General features: G+C 48.0%; 1 protein-coding gene across 1 annotated transcript in view; it reads left to right on the top strand.

Annotated features, from left to right (window-relative positions):
• LOC117604025 (headcase protein) overlaps positions 1-20221 on the top strand; it is a 120508-nt gene that overhangs the window by 12980 nt on the left and 87307 nt on the right. Inside the window, exon 2 of the mRNA XM_034323694.2 lies at positions 6151-6247. Coding sequence (XP_034179585.1) covers positions 6151-6247 — 97 coding nt within the window. The remainder of the gene's footprint in view (positions 1-6150; positions 6248-20221) is intronic.

A 20221-nucleotide genomic window follows, 5' to 3' on the forward strand; every position in this document is an offset into this window, starting at 1 on the left:
TCTTTCCTCGGTTTGCGTTATGCGAAATGTTTGTGTCGTTCGGGCAGCTATTTCATTTATAAATTTAGAAAATAAGGCGAACAGATTTATTGCCTTTCGCTGTTGTACCACAAATATGGTTATACCAAAGGATTTTCCTCGTGACTTCTCCCTGGATCTATAAAATCGTGCGCAGTCGAACGAGCAATATATTTACCCTCCTCTATTCTCGTTTAATTAGCAGTTGAACGTTGTTCGTGCTTGAATCGAGTCTCGCTACATTAGCATACAATCATAGAACGCTTAGTTAGTCTTTGTCTAAGTCGGTGAAGCACACCTGAGAGGAATCGGCGATTCACGATTCGGGACGCGTATCGGTGAACAGTGTCGTGCCTCGTCATTCGCGAAAGTCGTCTTTTTTCTTGCTTGTTGCTTCGCTATTCCGCGTACTTTATGGCGCTTATTAATAGGAAAGCATCGGAAGAACCGTCGCGTCGGTCTCTTTGAAAATCCTTCGATACAGATCGAAGCGTGTATCGGTTTACTTTTATTCGACGAGCGAGATCCTGCAAAATTTACGATCGTAAGATCTCTGAGATAAATTTCGTGGTCGGGACAGGTCAGGCGTAGGCGCCAGTCGTTCGGGGCACCTTAAGGGGGTGGGGCGATCGGTTGACAGAGTCACTGTTACGAAACAGATGTATAAATACTCGGATATATACTTATCTCTGTTGGCGATGACCTTGCGAGCCGTGCAAATACCTGATCTCGATCGTATCTCCGTGGACAATTATGTTGATGGACGCGTGTTTGTACAAGGTGTTGAAAAAAGGGACTTTTTTAAAGGGTAGATAGACAAAGATTTTCGACTTGGTTCAAACAACTTGTGCTTTGCTTCTGTTTAACGATAGAAATTGAAAAATTTTAAAATAATAAAGCCACGAAAGCTTGTACGTCTGTCGACCATATTTTCCCAAAATTCCAAGTTCTCTGCTACATCTGTTAACTCGAGTTTATCGTCGCCACGTGCTGCTTCGAGATTCTTAAGAAACTTTTAGGGAATTTGATTAACGACGTGTCCGGCTCACGGTTATTTCTGGCACCGAACAATCTCTTAGGTTTCTCTCGAAAAAAATCTGCAAACCGTTCCGAATTTTTCGTCCACTTTCGTGAAATTTATGCAGAAAATACCGAGTGTTCAGGCTTGAATGGTTAGCCGTTCGGCCAGGCAAGGTCCAAAGAGGTCCCACTAGCCAGAGGATCGGTTATGAAGCCACGACGAAGCTCGTAAAAGCGTTCCCGGGACACCTCTGTACGAACCGGACGGCCATTGTGTCCGAGTTCCCTCGGAGCCGGCTTTCCATTATCGTCGTTCGTCTCATTAGCGCACACCTGCGAGAGCTGCTTTAAAAAGAATTTCAGCCCCACGACGTGTACACTCCTCGGCTGGGTAGAGGCTCTCTCTTCTCTTGCCATCCGAGGAGGAGAGCGTGAGTCTCTCGGTTCACGTGTTTCTTCGTGGCTGGTGGAAATTGCAGCGGACAGCTGTACTCTGTTCCTGGCAGAGCCAGTTTAGTACGATCCTCACGTCCTTCGTAATTCGTGAAGCGAATCCACCAGTTTCATCCTCGGTTCCCTCAAGGACAGTAACAGAGTACTACCGAGCCTCTGTCTCGTTGCAACAATCGATGCTGGTAAAAAGCGAGAGGAAAACAAGGCCTTGCTTTGAAAATATCAAATACGAGAGGCGTAGGAGGAGGTAGAGGGTGTTGCGCAAATATTCCCCTACGGTAATCGTCGCGTTATCTCGTTCCTAATGCAAACTCGTGAAATTATCTCACCGCCCGCCTGCATCCACGGTGACTTCTCTTTCGTGCATCGTGCGAGGTTGCGTCACGGATGATTCGACACGCCCAGTTGGATATTACTGATTCGTTTGTTTATGTCGATCGCGAAACGAGAGTTTCGGATGATAGCAGGAGAGAAGCGTGGTTCGGATGAAATATAGGTGCGAACGGGGAACTAGGAGACGAGAGGGAGAGCCGCTGCCGTTGTGTCATTGAGGACAGAAACGGAAGGGCATCTGAGTCAGGAGCCTTATCGTTTAACTGCGCAAAAATGCTTCGAGTGAAAAACATCGTTAATGCGTCGGCCACGCGAGTGCACACATAGCTTCTCTCTGTTCAACTGCATCGGCAGACCGACGCGACGTTTCTTTTCCCGCCCACGCGCCTCTTTCTTTCTTCTTTCTCCGTTGCGCCGCCTTTTTTTAAATAAAACCAGAGGCGCCTAAGAAACGCGTGCCTGCGTAAACAACTCGTTTATCGGCTATAAATACACGAGCCGAGTATATATGCAGGTGTTTGCTGGCTGTCACGTGTGTAACCGAGAGGTGTGGGTGGTCGCGTGTACTCCCAGTGACGTTCCTTCGGATCGATTTTGCATAGCGGACGTAATATCTGCTCTTACGATGCACCTCGGTGAAATTAATCGAGAAATAATGAATTAATGATCGAGCATCGTGCGGGCGGCGCGAATTTCGGACGGTCAGTGTGTCGCTCGGAGCGACGCGATAGGCAAATGGACTGATTAAAATTCCAAGGATGGGCCCGCTTGGCCTTGACGAGGCCTTAACAAGCTGCAGCCCGGATGCGTGTAGCACTTACGTGTCCTTGCAGCGGCGCATCGGGTTCGCAAATCACTTTGCGAGACGCGTATCCGTCCTTGGTCGACACATGTTCCTTTTCTTCGTACTATTTCCTGGGGAAATAATCACCCTTTCGCTAAAACCCTTTGCGGTACATCGTGGCACAACTTTACAGTTTAAATATGTCAAATTTGGCTGGTACTTTCAGTATAGTTGAATTTTAATTCTAATTTGCTTAATTCTATGCATATTTCAGTATTTTAAAATTAATTAGCTCTGACTGATGCAATTATCGAAAAAATCATAGACGAACGGGTTAACCCATTCACTGCCAGACAAATTTAGAGCGTTTTGTCCTGGGCGCCAAGATTTTATTTTAAGGAAATGTAAATTATTATTTTGATAATAAAAAGTGTTAATGAAAAGTTGGCAATGAATGGGTTAACACGCGGGAATGTTACTCTTGAAAATCCATGAATGACATTCGAGTGCTTTAAATACACTTAAGATATCTGAAACGCCAATTTTTTCTACGTAACTCGATACATTCGATTAAAAGCCTCGCTTCTTGAGGTCCAAACTTCTTTCATTCTCTGCTCGAGGCGTTGCGTCCATGAGTTCCAATCATAAAGGAAGGAGAAAAAAGTGCGTTCGGCGAAGAATTTCTCGGAAGGGTCTGAACGTTTCGAGGAACCGAGCTCCCTCGTTCGGCCGATGAATTACGTTACGAAGATAAAGAAGGCATGAATTGGCGTTGCACGCAACGTGCCGGGGTGTCTATCGATGAACGACACACACGGTCATTCATAGCGCGGCGTGAAAATGAGAATCGATTGCGAAACTCTTCCTAGAAATCTAAACCGAGTACTAGCGGCGGACGGGTATCGCTCGGTGTCGAGTTGCGAAAACTGATTCACTCACGAATATCTGCGTAACACGGCTCCTATTACTAGGAGATCACTTGTAGAAGCAAACTTGTCGGTCGGAAAGTTGTTTACTCGGGAAGTTACAGTTGCTCGATGATGTTTCCGATGACGCTATCAATTGTTTTTCGCGCATCGTATCACGAAAAATGAGAACGTCATGGAAAATATCGAAATCCTTTCCTCTTTCATCTTAGCCACTTTAGCATTTTCACGCCGATCAAGATTGCTAATTGATCGATTATAATTTCAAATTCGTGTAATTGATTCGTATACGTTGATTGATCATCGAGAAATCGACTTTATAAATAGATACACCGCTAGAGTCATCGACGATTTCCTGTTTCAATAGGCAGCTATTTTTAAAGTATTCGAAATGAAGCGTCTCGTCGACGAGAAATAGCTGCAGAGTGGAGGCGCGATAACGAAAGTCCGAAAAGGCTGCGATAAGCCGAATTTCGTTTCGGAAGCGAGGCCGTCAAGGTTAGATAATAATTTTCCTCCGGACAGAAACACGCTCGGCGGGTCCGTTTCTTGTGTACACCACCCTCGGCTGTGTTTGACGATAGTACGCACGGTCAGCAGGCGGTTCGATAAACCGGTTGCAGCGGAATAAATTGAGAACCGCGAAACGGTGTTTGTCATTTCTTTTTTAACAAACCTCCTCGTCAGCCGTACACGATGCACGGCTTAATGACTCCGCGAGCGGTTTTTCTTTTTTAAGTATCCCTCTCGAGCCGAGGCTGCTTGCACACATGAATTATACTTCACGGAGCGGTGATTAAAAGAGAAAGTAACGGGTTAGAGAGACTGTCCACGATGGGGCAATCTCTTGTCTGCCGCAACATAGTTGTTTCCGTGTTAATCGTTCGAAATGGCAAGCAATGCAAATGGATGAGTATGGTGGTAAACCGTGTGTGTGTGTCGTTTTTGATATTGTGTTCGATTCAGGACGATACGATCATCATTTGACGCGCAATCGAGGGATATTCGTGTCGTGGGAAATGGACACGCGCGATCCCGGGATTCGCATACATCGAGCGATAATAATGACTCTATTGATTCTCGTTCTCGCGAAGGTTGCGCAATCAACGGCAAAACATTAGTCATCACGAAAATGAGAGAGCGAGAGAGGAAACGTGTGTGCAGTCCGCGTAAGTGGCGATGATTGAAAATAAACGGCTTGGGTTAGCGTCATGTAAATTAACGAAGGAGACAACCGTGTATGCAACGGGGCCTCAGCTTTTTTCAATCGGAACGTGCAAATATCGGTTTTCGAGGCGTCGATTATATCGTTGATTATATGCGCGACGACCGATCATTGTTGATTACGTTCTATGCAAATCGATCCCGTTCGCCTTTCTTTTTTTTTTCGGCATGACGAATTTCAACGAGACTCGCCTCGGCTCGCGCGAAACAACGGGTTACCTCATTCAGTTAATGGCCATGAATTACTCTTCAATCGTCTCGGTGTTAATAGACGGACTTGGGACGGAAAAAGACTTACGGCTGATGATGGTACGTTCGAACCGCACGCTTTAATAAAGAATTATTAAAGATAAGATGATTCAACTAGTTCAATTCCACAGAGGAAATAACATATTTAGTACGGTACTTTCAATTAACTGCAAGGTTTATCCATCGGATAATTGGTATTCGAAAGGAGATATATATTTCGTCCGCGTACCGTTTCACGAATTCGGTCAACGCACGTTGTACTTCTTTCTACGTATGTACGCGTGTCACAGCCGTCGAAAGAGAATGCAGGTTGCATAATTCGAAACGGACCTCTTGCGTCGATTTTTCCCCCATGCGTACGCTGCGATAAGTGCGCAATATTTCCGTGACCCTCGGCTGACATTGCCAAAAGTTACGAATGCGGGTGACGATGTAAAGGATGGGATGGGAGTCTGGTCGAGTGGAGGCCAAGGTTAAGGTCGCTTGGTCCCCACCTACGATGCCACCAACGCCTCCATCTCCTTCCCAACTGACTGACGGACTCCTGTCCCTGCACTTCTGCTCCTTTTCTTCTCTTCCTGACGCTGACGTAACTTCCTCTCACGGTCATCGCCACGATTCTTTCGTGTTTGTCATCCAGTCGAAAAATATCCATGTTTTTTCCGTGTTTCGTTGCGACCTTTACGGATTTTCCTCAACATCGATATTTGCCTTTCAAATCGACGCAACTTTGCTTATCTCGTGCGAGCTATTCTGCTCGAATTGAAAAACGAAATTCAAGTTTCCACGTCGATCGCAGCGGAATCGGACGTTAAGGGTCAGTGAAGTGTAATGTTCAGATAGGCGCGCGTACTCTCGCATTTGAATCGAAACGCGTTACATACGTAGTTTTCTCCCCGCACGCGTAACTTTCATACGCGGTGGATAAATACGCGAGTTCTAAAACGTCGCGACACCCTCGCTTTGCGCGGAGGGTTATCGAGCTCCTGGGGGTTGGGAGAATTATTATGTACCGCGAGAAAAGCGTCGAAAACTCTGCAATTTTTTTCCTCGCCGGTGATTTTAGCGAGGTGGATCGCGGTGAAAATGACAGAAAAATCCGGATGCCACGATTTCTAAAGGGAAATTGCACGTTTGTTACAGGCAAAGTTGCGGTGCGAATGGTATCTTCTCACGTCGCCTAGACTTCAGCGCTTTCAACAGTCTGCCGCGCACCAAGCTGAACTCCTACCACATCAAGGTGAGTAATTAATTAATGTCTATGTGTTTCGCGCGACGCGTAATCAAGAATCGAACAAACGTGCGAGACTAGCGCTGTAGAGGTTCTGCTCGAGGAAAGTTTGAAATAGTAACCCGGTTAGAGTCGCAGGAAAGCGAGGAGCCAGCTATATGGGATTCCTTAAAGCGGAAGATACGCGATAGAGCAAGGTCACGATGAACCACCGTGGTTCCTCTACCTTTAAATCTCGTTTAGAGAATCTTCTTCCTAGAAAATCGTTGATTTTTCAATTATCAAATAAAAATTCTGTAGAGTTAGTGTTATATTAAATTTCATTTCGTGAAATTTCTCTCTTCGTCGAGGGTTTGTTTACCGTTGTCCGAGAAACGAATCGCGGGGAATACCACCCCCGACGCCCCATTGTCCTTGATATGGGGTGAGCTATGTACGTTTCGTATCTGCGCCGCAACCCCATCAAAGTAATCTCCCGCACGAAAAGCTGGCTTTCCTTCTCTTTTTCTGTCTCTCGTAGCTCGCGTAAAAGTCGGTGCTCGTTGAGCCCTGGCGAATCCTTTGCCCGGCTGGACTGCGTCGTAACACTGTCGTCCTACCCCAAATACGAGAGGGAAAATCAATACCATCGTCCCTCGCGTGCATTTACAAACCACACCACCCCTCTACGTCCGTCTGTGTTCGTGTTTGCTCCGCTTCGTTATTACCCCCGAATCTAGACAGGAATTTCATTCGTGGTAGTATTTAGACGCGCACGAACACTGAAAAGGCGAGCTTAAAAAGCTTAATCAGCCCCACGGACGTGACACACGAACTGCGTACAACGCGTTGCGGTAGGTCGATCGATGATGAAGGCTTTCGGCCACGGCGCAATAGGGTTCACACCATCCTGGAAAGAATTGCCGAATTCCCTCGTGTGTCACGATGATTTATAGCATTTATTCGTTGTGTAGGGGATGATAAAACAATCGAGAAGTATCGCTACGCATTATCGCCAACCGTGTATTCGTTGCGTGGCAGAGGTAAATACAAAAATGCCACAGTGATTTTGATGATTCTCCGATAAAACGATGAAATTGTACCCGCAATCGTTCCCGCGACGATTTGGAATCCACGGCCACGGTAAATTTGATGGATTACAAATTGATTGAACGACGCGGTCGCGTGACGCTGTAAATCCGGCCAATAACGAGCGATTATACGCTCCCGTCAAGGGACAGAGCGAAATTGATTGCATGATAGACGAGCGCATAATTCATACGTTCGAAAATCATTTCGTTTTAATAACGGATCGCGTGAGTTTCCCGCATGCGTTCGGTAGAGGATGCAGGAGAGTGTGCACTTTCCAGCTAGGAATTAGCCGCTGTTTTGAGAGTTGGCTCGTGAAAATAAAGAATGACTGGGCGAAATAGCTGGTCGCTCCCTTTTGACGTGTTCGGTGAGTGCGTCGAAACGAGCAACCATAACGGAGTCACCCCATTGGCGAGCTTCCAGAGGGATTAACATCGAAAAAAAATAAAAAAAACTAGCAACGAAGGGGTTAATTTGTGGATTCGAAACACCAACAGCACGCTCAGTGCGTTGCCACCGAACATTTGCCTTCGAGTTTTGTAAAATATACCAAGAGAGAGAGTGTAATAAGAAAGAGGAAAAGGGGGGAGGGAAAGGGTAGATTTTACGTCTGGCTTTTTCGCATAACCTTTCATCGTAACGCGAGTTCGGCCTCGAGAAAGGTAGCTCATAAAAACCTCTTCATCGTCTGCCTCTCCTTTTCGTCGTCTACGTTATTTATTCGTTTTGCAAACGCAGAAAAGGCACGCTTTATTAGAAGCAACAATGCTCGCGGTGCAATGTCGGGAAGCAACGCAAGGTTTACAACAGCGCGTGCGGATTCCTTTCATTTTCCAACGCGTGAAAAGCCCGCTCCGCGTTTTACGGTCGACCTTCCACGTGGAAATAAAAGCAGTTTGCACGCGTGCTTCGCGTGAATAAGCGACCGTTTTCGAATCTTTGGCTCCGTTGATCGTTAATCCGGAAAGCAGCGGGAATGCGATCGATTTTCTTCTTCCTTTCAATATGCATCACGAGAGGGTAGGTGCATATGCAAGAGAGCGATGAGGCAGGAGGAACCCTCGAAACCACTCTGGCTTCGAAAGCACCCTTTGTTTGAGGTCCTTCCATGGCAACGTGTGCGCAACTTAAAAGCTCTCCTATCCGATAATCGTATTCGAGAAACTCGATCGTTCTTAACGCGTTCATCCTTTTATTTTATGCATCCGAGATTGCAATTTCCAATTTGAAAGAACGAGATATCGCGTCTCGAAACCGTCGCGTCGTATCACTAGAGTGGACAATAAATCGGCGACGAGGAGCGACGAAAATGGGAAAATGGCGTGCCACGGTGCAGTTACTCGAGTCATTTGGTGTACTTATAGATTGGGGTGTGGCTAGCTCGGTCTACTCTCCGATTGCTATCCTGCAAGTGCATCGAACTCCGTTCTCGAACCTTGAAAGCGCTCTTAAATATCATTTCTCAAGCATAATTAATCTTCTGTACTTGAAACTTTCAACTTCGGTATACACAAAGTATAAAATGAAACTAAAAGCAGCCCGTACGACGAAAGTGTACACGGTCGTTTTTTTGGCCGGCTTCTTTTCCCGCAGTGAAAGGGTTAAGAGGCGGTGAAACTGCTTCGCTACCTTTTTAACGGCGGTGCAGCAAAATATTTTGTTCTCGGTTACGGAAGTAGAAGCCTCTCGACGAGTCGAGCGGAAGAGCCACCGCTCGTGGCAGAGTTCTCTGAATGGCACTCGTGGCCGAGGGAGTGGAGATTAATTAAAAGGACGACCGTCGAGAATCTTCTGTTGCAATTCCCCAGTACCTTCTGCTCGAGAAAGCTTCCCTTCTTCCTGGTTTAAAGCTCATCCTCTTATTCGCTTATCCACTACGAACGATTGACATTGATTCTCGACTTAACTGACGCTGATGTACGCGACAGTCCGGTCGAAGTTAATAGGAAATACTAGGAATTTCTCGTACACCGAGTAGATACCGGTAAGATTCCCGGATCCTCTCTGTCTATACTGAAGGAATAGAGAAAGGCCGATGGACATTCGAGTAAGGAGAGATATCGGGAGAGATCGGTCGCCGCGACTTTTTGCTACGGTCTAGGGAAATCGATTCCGTGGGAGTCTAATTGCCTGGTTGTTTAGTGACTTTGAGGAAAATAGAAACATTGCTGAGTTATTATAAATCATCGGAATTCAAAGGATTTAAATAGATTTAAATAGACACACCGTTAACGATAAATAGCCTTCCAAGTTTTCTCCGTCTATAATACCTAGGAACATTAACCCTCCGCTTATTGGAACAGGTACTTAACAGCTAGGTATACGAAGCCCAGCTTGCAGCCAGGTATAAGGGATCTATTCATCGGATACTCGGTAAATCCAATAGGGCAAATCAGCTTGAAAGCCTGTAATCGATGCGCGAACGCCTGTGTTACCCGTTTGCCGGTACGTCGGGAGGGAAAACGCGGGGGTTAGCGGAATTAATAACTATTGGCCTGTGTCGTTTCATTCGGTGTAGCTTTCCGGGGATTAAACGAGATATTGGTTCGAGCGGTGTATATCGGTGGCGTGCAGGCCCTGAATTTCTCCAGTAGCGTTGCAAGAACCGTTGCGTTATTCCTAAGATAGTTTCCAAGTAATATAATCCGAACTCGGCCCCTTACTGCCGGCGTTGATTAAATTCAGAGGTAGCAGGAAACGATGGTCGCGGAAGTTGGAGTTTCTCGCCAGTTTTCGGCGAACGGTGGCTTTCCTAATTTCGTTATGTCGTAACGGGGACCTCGCGCCGTATATCCGTATTTCGAGTGCCTTTCCGTTCAAGTTTGATTGAATTCTGAATCACCACCAGAATGATCGTCCTAATCCCGTGTACTAATTACCTGCGCCGATTAGAATTACGAGAGCAATTAGTTGAAGGGATTTTAAAACGAACGCGTTATTTAACCGGCGTGTACGGCGGTCGGGTTGGAAACTGTCGCGACGAAAAACGAGTCCAAAAGGGGTGCGTTTTCTTTCTTCCTCCATCTCGTCCTACCTTCATTTTTTTTTTTTTTTCTTCAAATCCCTTTTTGTTCCCTGATGGGTACATTTTGTGCGTTAACCCTCGTTCCAGAGCCGACTCGCGGCGCACACAATGGAGCTTTGCATTAAAGGTCATTAGCTTAAACGTTCGCCTTCCTGTTGCGCAACCCGCGCAATTCACCGGCCCGTTACTCGCGAGCGAGCGCATTTCAGCGGAGAAATAATTGTGCTTTTTTTCCTTCCACTATATCCCCCGTTTCCAGCGACTACTCTTTCTACTTTTAACGCTTTGAATACCACGGAGTTTATCGACACCAGAAATTGAATACATTCGAATAGCAATTCTAAGTAACCGCGGTGTTATGTAAAAAGAATACGAAGAGCGATTTAAGGAAATAATTGGTACGAGTAGACCTGTTAACGAGGCGCGCTGATGAGAGAAACACGAAGGGGCTGTTAGTTTCTTTTCCCGAAGAGGAACGTTCGCGTGGGCTATCCTTGACATTTCTCCCTAAACTGGGATAAGTCCTGGTGGCTCCCTCGAGACCAGGACCTACCTCAACCGGATCGATCCAAGATAGCCCCACGCTTTTCTCGCCCCACGTCACGCACACGCAACTATTTTTAGCCCTAAACTTGACGGTGGTACGTAAACTGTTGTATGCTGCCTGGTTCCTTGGTTTATGTCAAGGAAAACACGAAAGAACAACCACGTTGGTTCGAAACACCGAAAAATCGAATTTCCAATGAAAATACCATACCCGATCTGCACGAGTAATAACGATTATACGTTTATTAAGAAATTTTTATACGCGCGGGTGAGAAACGAACACTGATTTCACCGAAACACGTGATTCGTTCACGATAAGACCGTTGGTTTGCTAATAACCGGTTAAGGGGATACTTTCTCCCGGTTCTCATCTACTCGTTACGAACACGTCGGCCAACGAGAAGTCGACCTTTCATCTTCCAACAGAAAATTACGAACGATAATTCGACGAGGATTTCCCCTTTGCCTCTCGTACGCTCATCAATCTAATAAACGAACGAAATCGTAAAGATATTGCACGTTCCCATGCAACAACTCGACGCGTTAGTCGAATCATCCTCGTGCAAACTGTACTCGCATTATGTTGCTACTTTCATCGTTTCTCAGCCGTAGGGGCCAAGAAGTTGACTCTCAGAGTCTGAGAACAAATTGCGAATGGAAACGACGATTTATCAGCCTCGACTCTGTTAAGGCAACATTTTCTTTAACTCGTTGATGCATCTCTGCTGCAATTTACCCTAAAACGATAGTCTCGAGGATTTCGAATCTAATTCTGTGCATCTTCCAACGTCTGAATTATCGGTGTTTCTTTTTCCTTTCCGGGATTCCGGAAGAAGCAGCGAAGACGTAGGCCGACAGGAAGTAACGGTTATCCACGATGGATGTCATAATCGTTGAGACAAACGTGGCTCTTGCCATGGTTGGCCATTCTGTTAGGACACGAGCATAAAAAGAAGCCTGACAAACGTGTACAGGGAGGCAGGGAAAGAAAAAGAGAAGAGGGAACTGACGCGACCTGTCGACTCTGGACGAAAGTAATGGCCACGGACGGACGCTTCCGTTTTCGCGGACGCATTATATCGGCTGCTTCGATAAAACCCGCCTTTTACGGGCTTCCCTTCTCGTTCGACCGGCTTTCTTCTTTCCTTAAACGGGAAAACCTCCCTTTCTCTCGATCTGACCACCGACTAGCTTAGCAGCCTTCTATCCGAGGCTCTTTTCATTAGGCCCCTTTCAACCAGTACCGATTCTATGGCACTGGGCCACGGAGAAAACCTTCCACTAATTATTTCTTCCAATAATTGCTTTCTGCGAGATGTGTGCCGGAGAAAAGCTTTCTCTCGTTTCGGAGGGAAATAGTAATTGCCTCGAGGGGTAGTTTTCGCTCGATCTCATCGAAAATACTTGGACAATCGTTAAGTCTTCCTTTTGCTATGAATCCGATTTTTGCAATTTATTTTTCTGATTTTTCACGCAACTGAGAAAATTCTACGGGTTTTTCTTGTTTCATATTTAATGAATCCTGGTACGATTCTCAGGAAAAACTGTACAATAACGTCCGCTCTCGGAAGCAGCAGAGTGACGAGAGTTTTGTAATTGTAAATGTAATTTTAGCTAACGCAAGGCAACTCGCGTAAAAGGTTTCCCGTGGAAATCGCGTCTCCTTTTCTAGACACCGCGATTAATTCGCAGCCCCTGTTGCACGGGAACATTTGCAATGGCGACGGGGGTGGTGATGGCACCCCGAAGCATTTGAAGTTTCCGCGCGAGGAGTCGAGAAAAATGTTAATTTCCGCGTTTACGCGTCACCGCTCGCTTCCCATTTTGCGGTTTAATTAAATTTCACCGAGGAAAAGCAGATATTCGAAACGCCTCTTCGTTCGTTGCGGGGATCCCGAAAGGGGGAGGCGTAAATCGACACCGACGACGAACCCCGGTTCGAAAAGTCGAAAAATTCGAACCGTGTGAACGCGAACTCGCGCGAAGCGTTACAAAATCGCTCGCGTTGCGTTCCAATGAACGGCCCGGGGGATATTTGATCGGCCGATCGAAGTCGATACACGAGAACCGACTGCAAGGATCCTCCTCTTCGATTACAACTTTTCAATTTTCTTCTCGCGGTTGTTGGTTGCGTCACGCGCCGAGAGAAAGCTCCACGGTAATACCCGGTTAGCGGTCTCGAGATCTAATCGCGATTATAACGATTTTTCTATACGATTACATATTTCGAAGAGTTTCAAAGAGTTGCTTCGCTCGCCGGGGATCAACGACCAAGTATTCTCTCCTCTTTGTCCTTCTGTACCTGGCGACGCATAAATTTTCCATTTTTCTTTTCTTCTTCGCGTACTCTTCTTCACCTTCTATTTTCGTAGTACGGCAGCCGAGAAAATGGAAATAAAATCCCGTTATGGAAATGGGAACGACCCAGGACATCGGCTTCCCCGATGCCCTCCTACGAGATACACCCTTTCTTCGAATAGCAAGATTCTTCTCAATGATCGTCGCGATTGTTTCCCGAGCAACGTATCGAAGTTTCTTTTAGGAGAAACAAAAGCAGTACGAGATAGTAGGAAGAAGCTATTCGATTACGTAATAGCATTTCCTGTTTAGCGGAATGGCCTCGGTTCGGTTAACTCGTCTGCTCGATGGAACTCAATTTCTTGACTTTGCTCTTCGACTATCGTTCCAGGCGCTTTGGTAAATCCGTTTTCGAATATCCTCGGCTGCTTTCTCGATCTATTTAACGCGTTTGCTAGCCATAGGGGTTGTTAGCGGTCCCAATGATTCTACGTCCGACTTGGATAATTTTCCTGGGAAAACGCGGCGGGAGATTGTAATTTTCTGTCCGTATGTCCCTGCGTTACACCCCCGTTTCGGGTTTCCAGGCCGTGTTGGTATTCCAAGTAATTATCGAGGAACGAGGAGTCGAGCAGAAACGTATTATCGCGAGACACGCTTCAGCCAGCCAGCCAGCCGGTCGTATTACTTTCCCTTTCTTTTCTCTCTCGCCCGTCACTTTCTTTCCCTTTTGTCCCGGTGTCTTTGTTCAGACGGTCGTCTGTACCCGTCGGCCTTTTCCTTTCCGTCGTTCGCTCACCCCCGTCCCCCGGAAAAACCCGTGGGGGTTGGTCCGAAGGGTTCCGATAGAGAGGAAAATAGTTGGAACAGAAGAGAACGTAACGTCTGGTGATTTGCTTCTTTCCCGCGATCGATCGATTCGTCATCTCGAATTTTTGCACCATCGAGTGCCACCCGTCAACCCTTAACTCTCGTAAGAAACCGTATAATATTCCTTGGCAGACATCGCTGCGTTTTCTCGATCGTCTTTTTTTTACGAAACTTATCCAACCTTTTTTCTGTCAGCGATAGATCAAACGTCTCTCCAGAAGAAACCCTTTAGAATATAGACAATAGATGAATAGGTTCTCGTCGGATCACCGATATAATCGCAAAAACAGCATGCTTTTCCTTCGGGAAAAGCGACCATCCGGAGCGAGTATCCAGCCCCGTTGCGTTCGGGTTTCATTAACGCCAGCCCGGTTGAATTATTAACTGCAAACGCAATTGCCCACGGCATGGCAGCAGGAATAGATTGATTGTTCGATAGCGAGCAAGACACGTCGTTCCCCATTTAGGGGACCCGTTGAAGCGAGACGGCCGTTCCACGAGGACCGACGGTGGCCCGCGAAAAGTTGCTAGATTTATTATACTATTATTTCGGCCGATAGGCAGCCGGTAAGAACGTTTATGGCGTAGAACGGCGAAATTTGCCTGCGGGAGGTCAATATAAACGTATCCCGTGAACGAACTTAAGCCCTATTTTCCCCTCCCGGTGCTCTTTGTGAAAGAAAAGCCTGTTCTGATAAACGTTCCCACGATATGGCTACCAGACACGTCGCGTTCCTCATCTACGCACCCATGAACAACGACGATCTTTTAAATCTTCTACGACCCACGTTAGGTACCGCGATTATATGGTCGCATCGTTCGTTATTTTCACGTAAGGGTAGTTTGCGGCCGTCGGGGATGGAGAACTTGGAAGTTCAGCCGGTCTAGATCGTGCATTGTCCGGATGCAGGGAATGGCATTCTATTAAAGTCCTCCCCAAGACGAAGGTGACCCATTCTCCTGCCTCGAAGTGCCAGAGATAGAAGGTGGAAGGGGTATCCACTGTCTCTGGGTACGCTCGTATTTCCGCAAGTCGATATTCGTTCCTTTTGGGGAGACCTACACCGACGCCTTAAATTACTGACACTCACGAAATTAGATTCTAACCGAGTTACAAAGGACGTCAGTTTGAATGGTGGCGTCTTCTCATAGCCTCGTCCTTATGAGATTTAGGAAGGTCTCTTTTCGATCGAGTCCTATTAAAGTTACTCGTTGAGAGATTACTGTTGCAACTCGAAGTTAGGGCAACGACCGTCGTGCAGAACCGGGAAAGTTCTTGGCGCTGAATGTCAAGGGCAAAGGGTGGTGCCAGAGGGTGTAGTCGGGTTGGATGGTGGGTGCGCGGTAACGGGAAAAGTGGGTGTCGGGAGATACGGTGGTCGATATTGGAAGCAGCCAGGATCGGCTAAATTTACGATTTCCAGAGACGCGTGGGCGGTACAATGAAATCTAATAATTTTTTCGAGGAATCCTCGTTTGCGTTACGTACATTTAAAAGAAAAATCGTTCGCCGAAAGGGAACGTCTGTATCGCTGTTTTTTTTCTCTCTCTTTCTCTGTTCGTTAACTTTTAACCGAAGCGCGAGTTTCTTTAGAAAGAGGTGGGATATCAGGGTGAAAAGTTGCGTCTAAATCTCCGGCTAAGTCTCTGGACTCGTTTATCAACGAGATATCGCGCGGTCCGTAGAAAGAGAAAAGAAGGGAATGGAAGGGTTTCCGAAAGGGTGAGAAAGAGACGCAGGACAGGGGGTAGTTTTTCGTCGAGGAACGTGCAGGGATGGTCGGGGACGGATCGTAAGGATCTGTGGAACGGTTGTACGGCTAACCCTTTTGGTTATCCGCGCGAGGATCGTGGCATGGGCGATGGCACGACAATCCTTCCGATGCTATGCCCGGCACCCTTGCCGGATCCAGACATCGGCTACACGGACGGATAACAACGTCGCCGCCTCGGACAGCGAACCCTCGACGACATTAACGCAACCCCTGGCACTTTGAGTCTTGAATATCAACGACATTAGCCGCAACCCCTGGCAAGTAGATGGCCGGGAACGGCATCGGAATGCCAAAACCCTCTGGCCTCGCCACCGTTCGGGGATGACGAATGAAACAGGATACACGTCTGCGTTCTTGTTGCCTTATACCCGAGTTGATTTACATCTCGTAACAAGCGTTTTCGTTTGATTTTTCATTTTCTTCCAGGAAAGTATGTATACCGGTCTCGTTCGATCGGATATACACGAAGCTTTTGCAAAACTTTCGATGATAGATTAGCGAGCGTGAACGAAGAACCCTGTTAAGGGGGGGGCAGCTCGTTATAACTCCGCGAGGTACCGTTCAGGACGTTAAGCTGTTGCCGGTACGGGATCAAGAGGTTAGCCTCTTGAATGTTCGCGCGAAAGGGGGGATCCCATTGGAGAACTTTTAGAGTTTCGCAGGTAAAGGAGGATAGATAGGTGGTTCTTCGACATTGCCGTTACTCGGTGATGTACTTCGGAAGCCAATGAAGACAACGTCGAACCCGGCTAGCGCGAAAAGCTAAAGCCGAGAGGAAAGCAGCTTTTGGTAGGTTTAAGCTCGCGGAACGCTTCGTGCCCGACGATTTTGCTTCGTTTTCGAATTTGTTAGAGTTTTGGGAATAGATTACCAATAATAATGTATTTTACTTTATCACATCCGATTTTGTTGTTCTTTCACTCGCAAAAGAAGACTGTTTTAGTTTAATTCCACGTTTCTAAGTTGATGGGAAAATTTGTCCCACCCGCAAGTCTCTCCTCCCTCAATTCTGGAACCTGACGTTGCCAATAGATTCGCTCGGTTTCCTTCTCTAGGTTCCAATCTCAATTTCCCCCGAGTACCCGGGAAATGTCTTGCGCTCCCGTGTCTCGTCGGTCGTCGCGCGTTTCTCTTCCCACTTTTATTTTTTCGATGTCCGTCTTTATCGCCTGTCCGATCGGTTCGCCGGAATGGAGACAGGCTTCGCGTTCTTCGGCAAACCTTGTTAAATTCTGGATGCTTGTCCGTGAAGCAACGACAGCCAGACAGGTTACCCTTTTTTTGCGGTACAGGTGGGTCTTGTTACCTTCACCAGACGTCACGCGAGTACACGCGATCGATTCCCTTTCGCCTGCTTACTATCGGCGAAAACGTCGCTAGCCATTCGTCGTCGAAAGAATCTTGGTTCGCGCGTCAGCGGTTCCGTGTCCCCGAAAAGAGATCAGGACCTAGGATCACCCCTCGAGACGACGAGACACGGCAAAGGAGGTCACCCTCGACAGAGAAAATCTCGCTACAAGAATCGAGGGGGTTGGAAGGAGAAAGAGAGTACGGTGTCCCTCGATCGAAGGGTTTCGTCTGCGACGACACGTCGGCAAATCGTCGTAGCGTTTCCGACGCGACGCGACGTTACACAAATTAGCGACCTTTATTCCACCCTGTCCGCTTTAAGTCTACGCAGAGGCGCGAGGGGTGCAGGTGGGAATCAATGGCGCAGCTGACGAGCCTTTGGCTGCGCATGTGCGCAGACAATTCTATCGACCGTCGCTGCAGCACAGACACGGCCTACCCCTTCCAACCCCTCCGGGCCAGGCTGATCCCTAGCAGAACGCGATGGGGAACACGGGGGTTGGTGGTGGTGGCGGCGGCGGCGGCGGCGGCGGCGGCTCGTTCCTCGAAGATACGACCCGCGGTTGTGTGCGCGCGTGAAAAGCTAGGAAGAAAGCGGAGGGAGGTTAAGAGAAGAAGGGGGTGGTGGTAAGGTCTGGAGCACCGGCTGCGACGGCGCTGCAACGTTCCGCGGCCTTGACTCCGCTGACGTCGCCAACTTTCCCCGATGATCCACCAGGGCAGACATCCAGGCGACGCCAGCGGATCTCAGCCACCCCCTTCTTCTGCTGCACCCTTTTTGCAGCATCGTATCAAACCTCCCTCTACTCTTACCCCCGGATGCGCCTCTTCTCTTTCGCTACTACTACCGCAGTGGGCGACACCCTCGTACCATGGGATTGCCAGGTCCTCATAACCCATTTCGAAGAGTGGAAAGAACCGACGCCGAGGGGAATCGTGCTGGAACTCGGTCGAGATCGAACCATCGACGCGATCGACTCGCCATCGCTTCGGGAAAGTAATTTCCAACAACAATTACCCTCTCCCTTTCTCTACGCGCCATTTACTCGAACACGATAGTCTTCTTCAACGACCAGTGGCTAAATAAACCGCGCGACACCGAGCTGTAACACGCGTGTAACACGCGTTAGAACGCATCCGATTATCATAATCGTTCGAATTGAGTTCCTTACGACGGAGGAAGATTCTGGTTGTGTCGAGATAGCCCGATACCGACACTCCTTCTTCGCATACCTACTCGCGATACGCGTTGTCCGTTCTCGCGCGCGTTTTGCATTATGCATGCATCCCTCGGGTATTAATATTATGTCGGTGCTTAAAGTCGACAGGTGCCCTGCTCCCCTTGGCCCCGGGCAAGTTTATCGACTGCCAACTACGAAGCCGCGCGCGGTATACGTAACGAATCGTTTGATCCAGCGGCGTACGTATACGCGCCGCGAGATGCGGTCGAGCCGAAAGAAATCGAGCCCAGAAGGGAGGGTCCGTAACCTTTGACGCGAGCAAACGTACGGGATTACGATGTACCGTCTCCCCGAGAGACGGAGAAATAGTCTCTTTGAAGTAACCCCCTGGCGAGGGAGGGTAAGCGCCGATAGCGGAGAAAGTTTAAAGCCGTCTTCGATATGGACGGGCCCGCTTTAAGATCTTTCCTCTCGTTCTTTCGAAGAAAATAAGAGTTCGACGCTCAGACGTTCAGCAAAAAGCGTACTCCACTTTGGATTTTCTTTTTTTAACGCGATCGTGTCTTGTGGGTTAGGATTCTCCTATCGCGTTTCACGCGACATTACGCCCGTAGTCCGCGTTGTTGCTCTTTTTACGCCTTGTCGGAAGCAACAGGATGTAACGACTCGATTTTCCTCGGTTGTTTACCCGCCGACGGGGTTAAGGATTTCATCGTTTGGACCGCCTTCGTCGTTTCGGAGGATGCGTTTACGGGACCGCGACCGATCTGGCGCGTTAAAGAGAACGACGAAACAAATTGTCGGCCAGCCAAGTTTCGAATTCCCCATTTAATCGTCGTCGTCTTCTCTTCTCCTCGGTTATCTTTTCACGAAGAAGAGCGTCGTAATCAGAGACGCAGCCCTCCGTAGCAATTTTACCCCTTTGTTGAGAAACGGGGCCGAGTCCGGCCAAAAATCAGGCAACCCTTTGGTCCCTCGCGTCCTTCTCGTCCTTTCCGTCATCCTCGACACGAGCTGCAGGCGTACTGTCAACTATCAACGGCCAGACAATAGCGTGATTAGGGCACAATGTTCCCTCCACCCCCGTGGCTCGATTGCTACCGGGTGTGGACTTCCATCTCCTTCCCTCTGCCTGCCTTTCCACGTTTCTCCGCAACGGGAAAGTGCGAGCGGCCACAAAAGGACACACCGCGTGTCTCTCTGTCCTCCCTTCCTTTCTCTCCAGAGAACCGGAAGCCATTGTGTACGACCAGGCTCTGCCTGTTGGTTTGTCGTCGTCGTGTACCGAGGGAGCGTTGCGGCTCACGGCTGCGGGACGTCAACCACGCATTAACTTGATGTATGAATCGCAGACCCGCGAGTTTGCCTCTGCATGATGGTTCTCCTGTTCAAGTCCTTCGACCACACCGGGGAAGAACCTGAACCGAGTTTTCGCGCCGACGAGTGTCAATTCCTCCGGGCATCCTTCGCGCGATAAGATTTCTTTTAGGGGTGGTAAGAGTCTTCTTGGATTTTTGAGATACCTAGCTCCCTTGTTCGAACAATCGACTATGTACACTATCGTAAGATTGTGTTTTGTTCGCGATCCGCCATCGATATCCTCTCGACAGGGTGTGTTCCATCGAACACGACGTCGTTCGAGGGGATGTTTCGCATCTCCGCCTTCTCCGTGTTTCTCTCGCCTCGACCAAGCCGATCGCTGATGAGACGGGGAAGATTAGCTTCGACCTCTCTGTTTGGGGAGCTGATTAGCCGGCGGCCCTTTGACGCGAAACGGGAAACGCCGCTGCAAATGACGATTCTCGCCGCTTTCTTGTCTCTTTTTACATTTTCTCTTCAGCAGATAATTGAAAACCTTTCGATTCTC

Source organism: Osmia lignaria, chromosome 11 (genome assembly GCF_051020975.1).
Source record: "Osmia lignaria lignaria isolate PbOS001 chromosome 11, iyOsmLign1, whole genome shotgun sequence".
Taxonomy (NCBI): domain Eukaryota; kingdom Metazoa; phylum Arthropoda; class Insecta; order Hymenoptera; family Megachilidae; genus Osmia; species Osmia lignaria.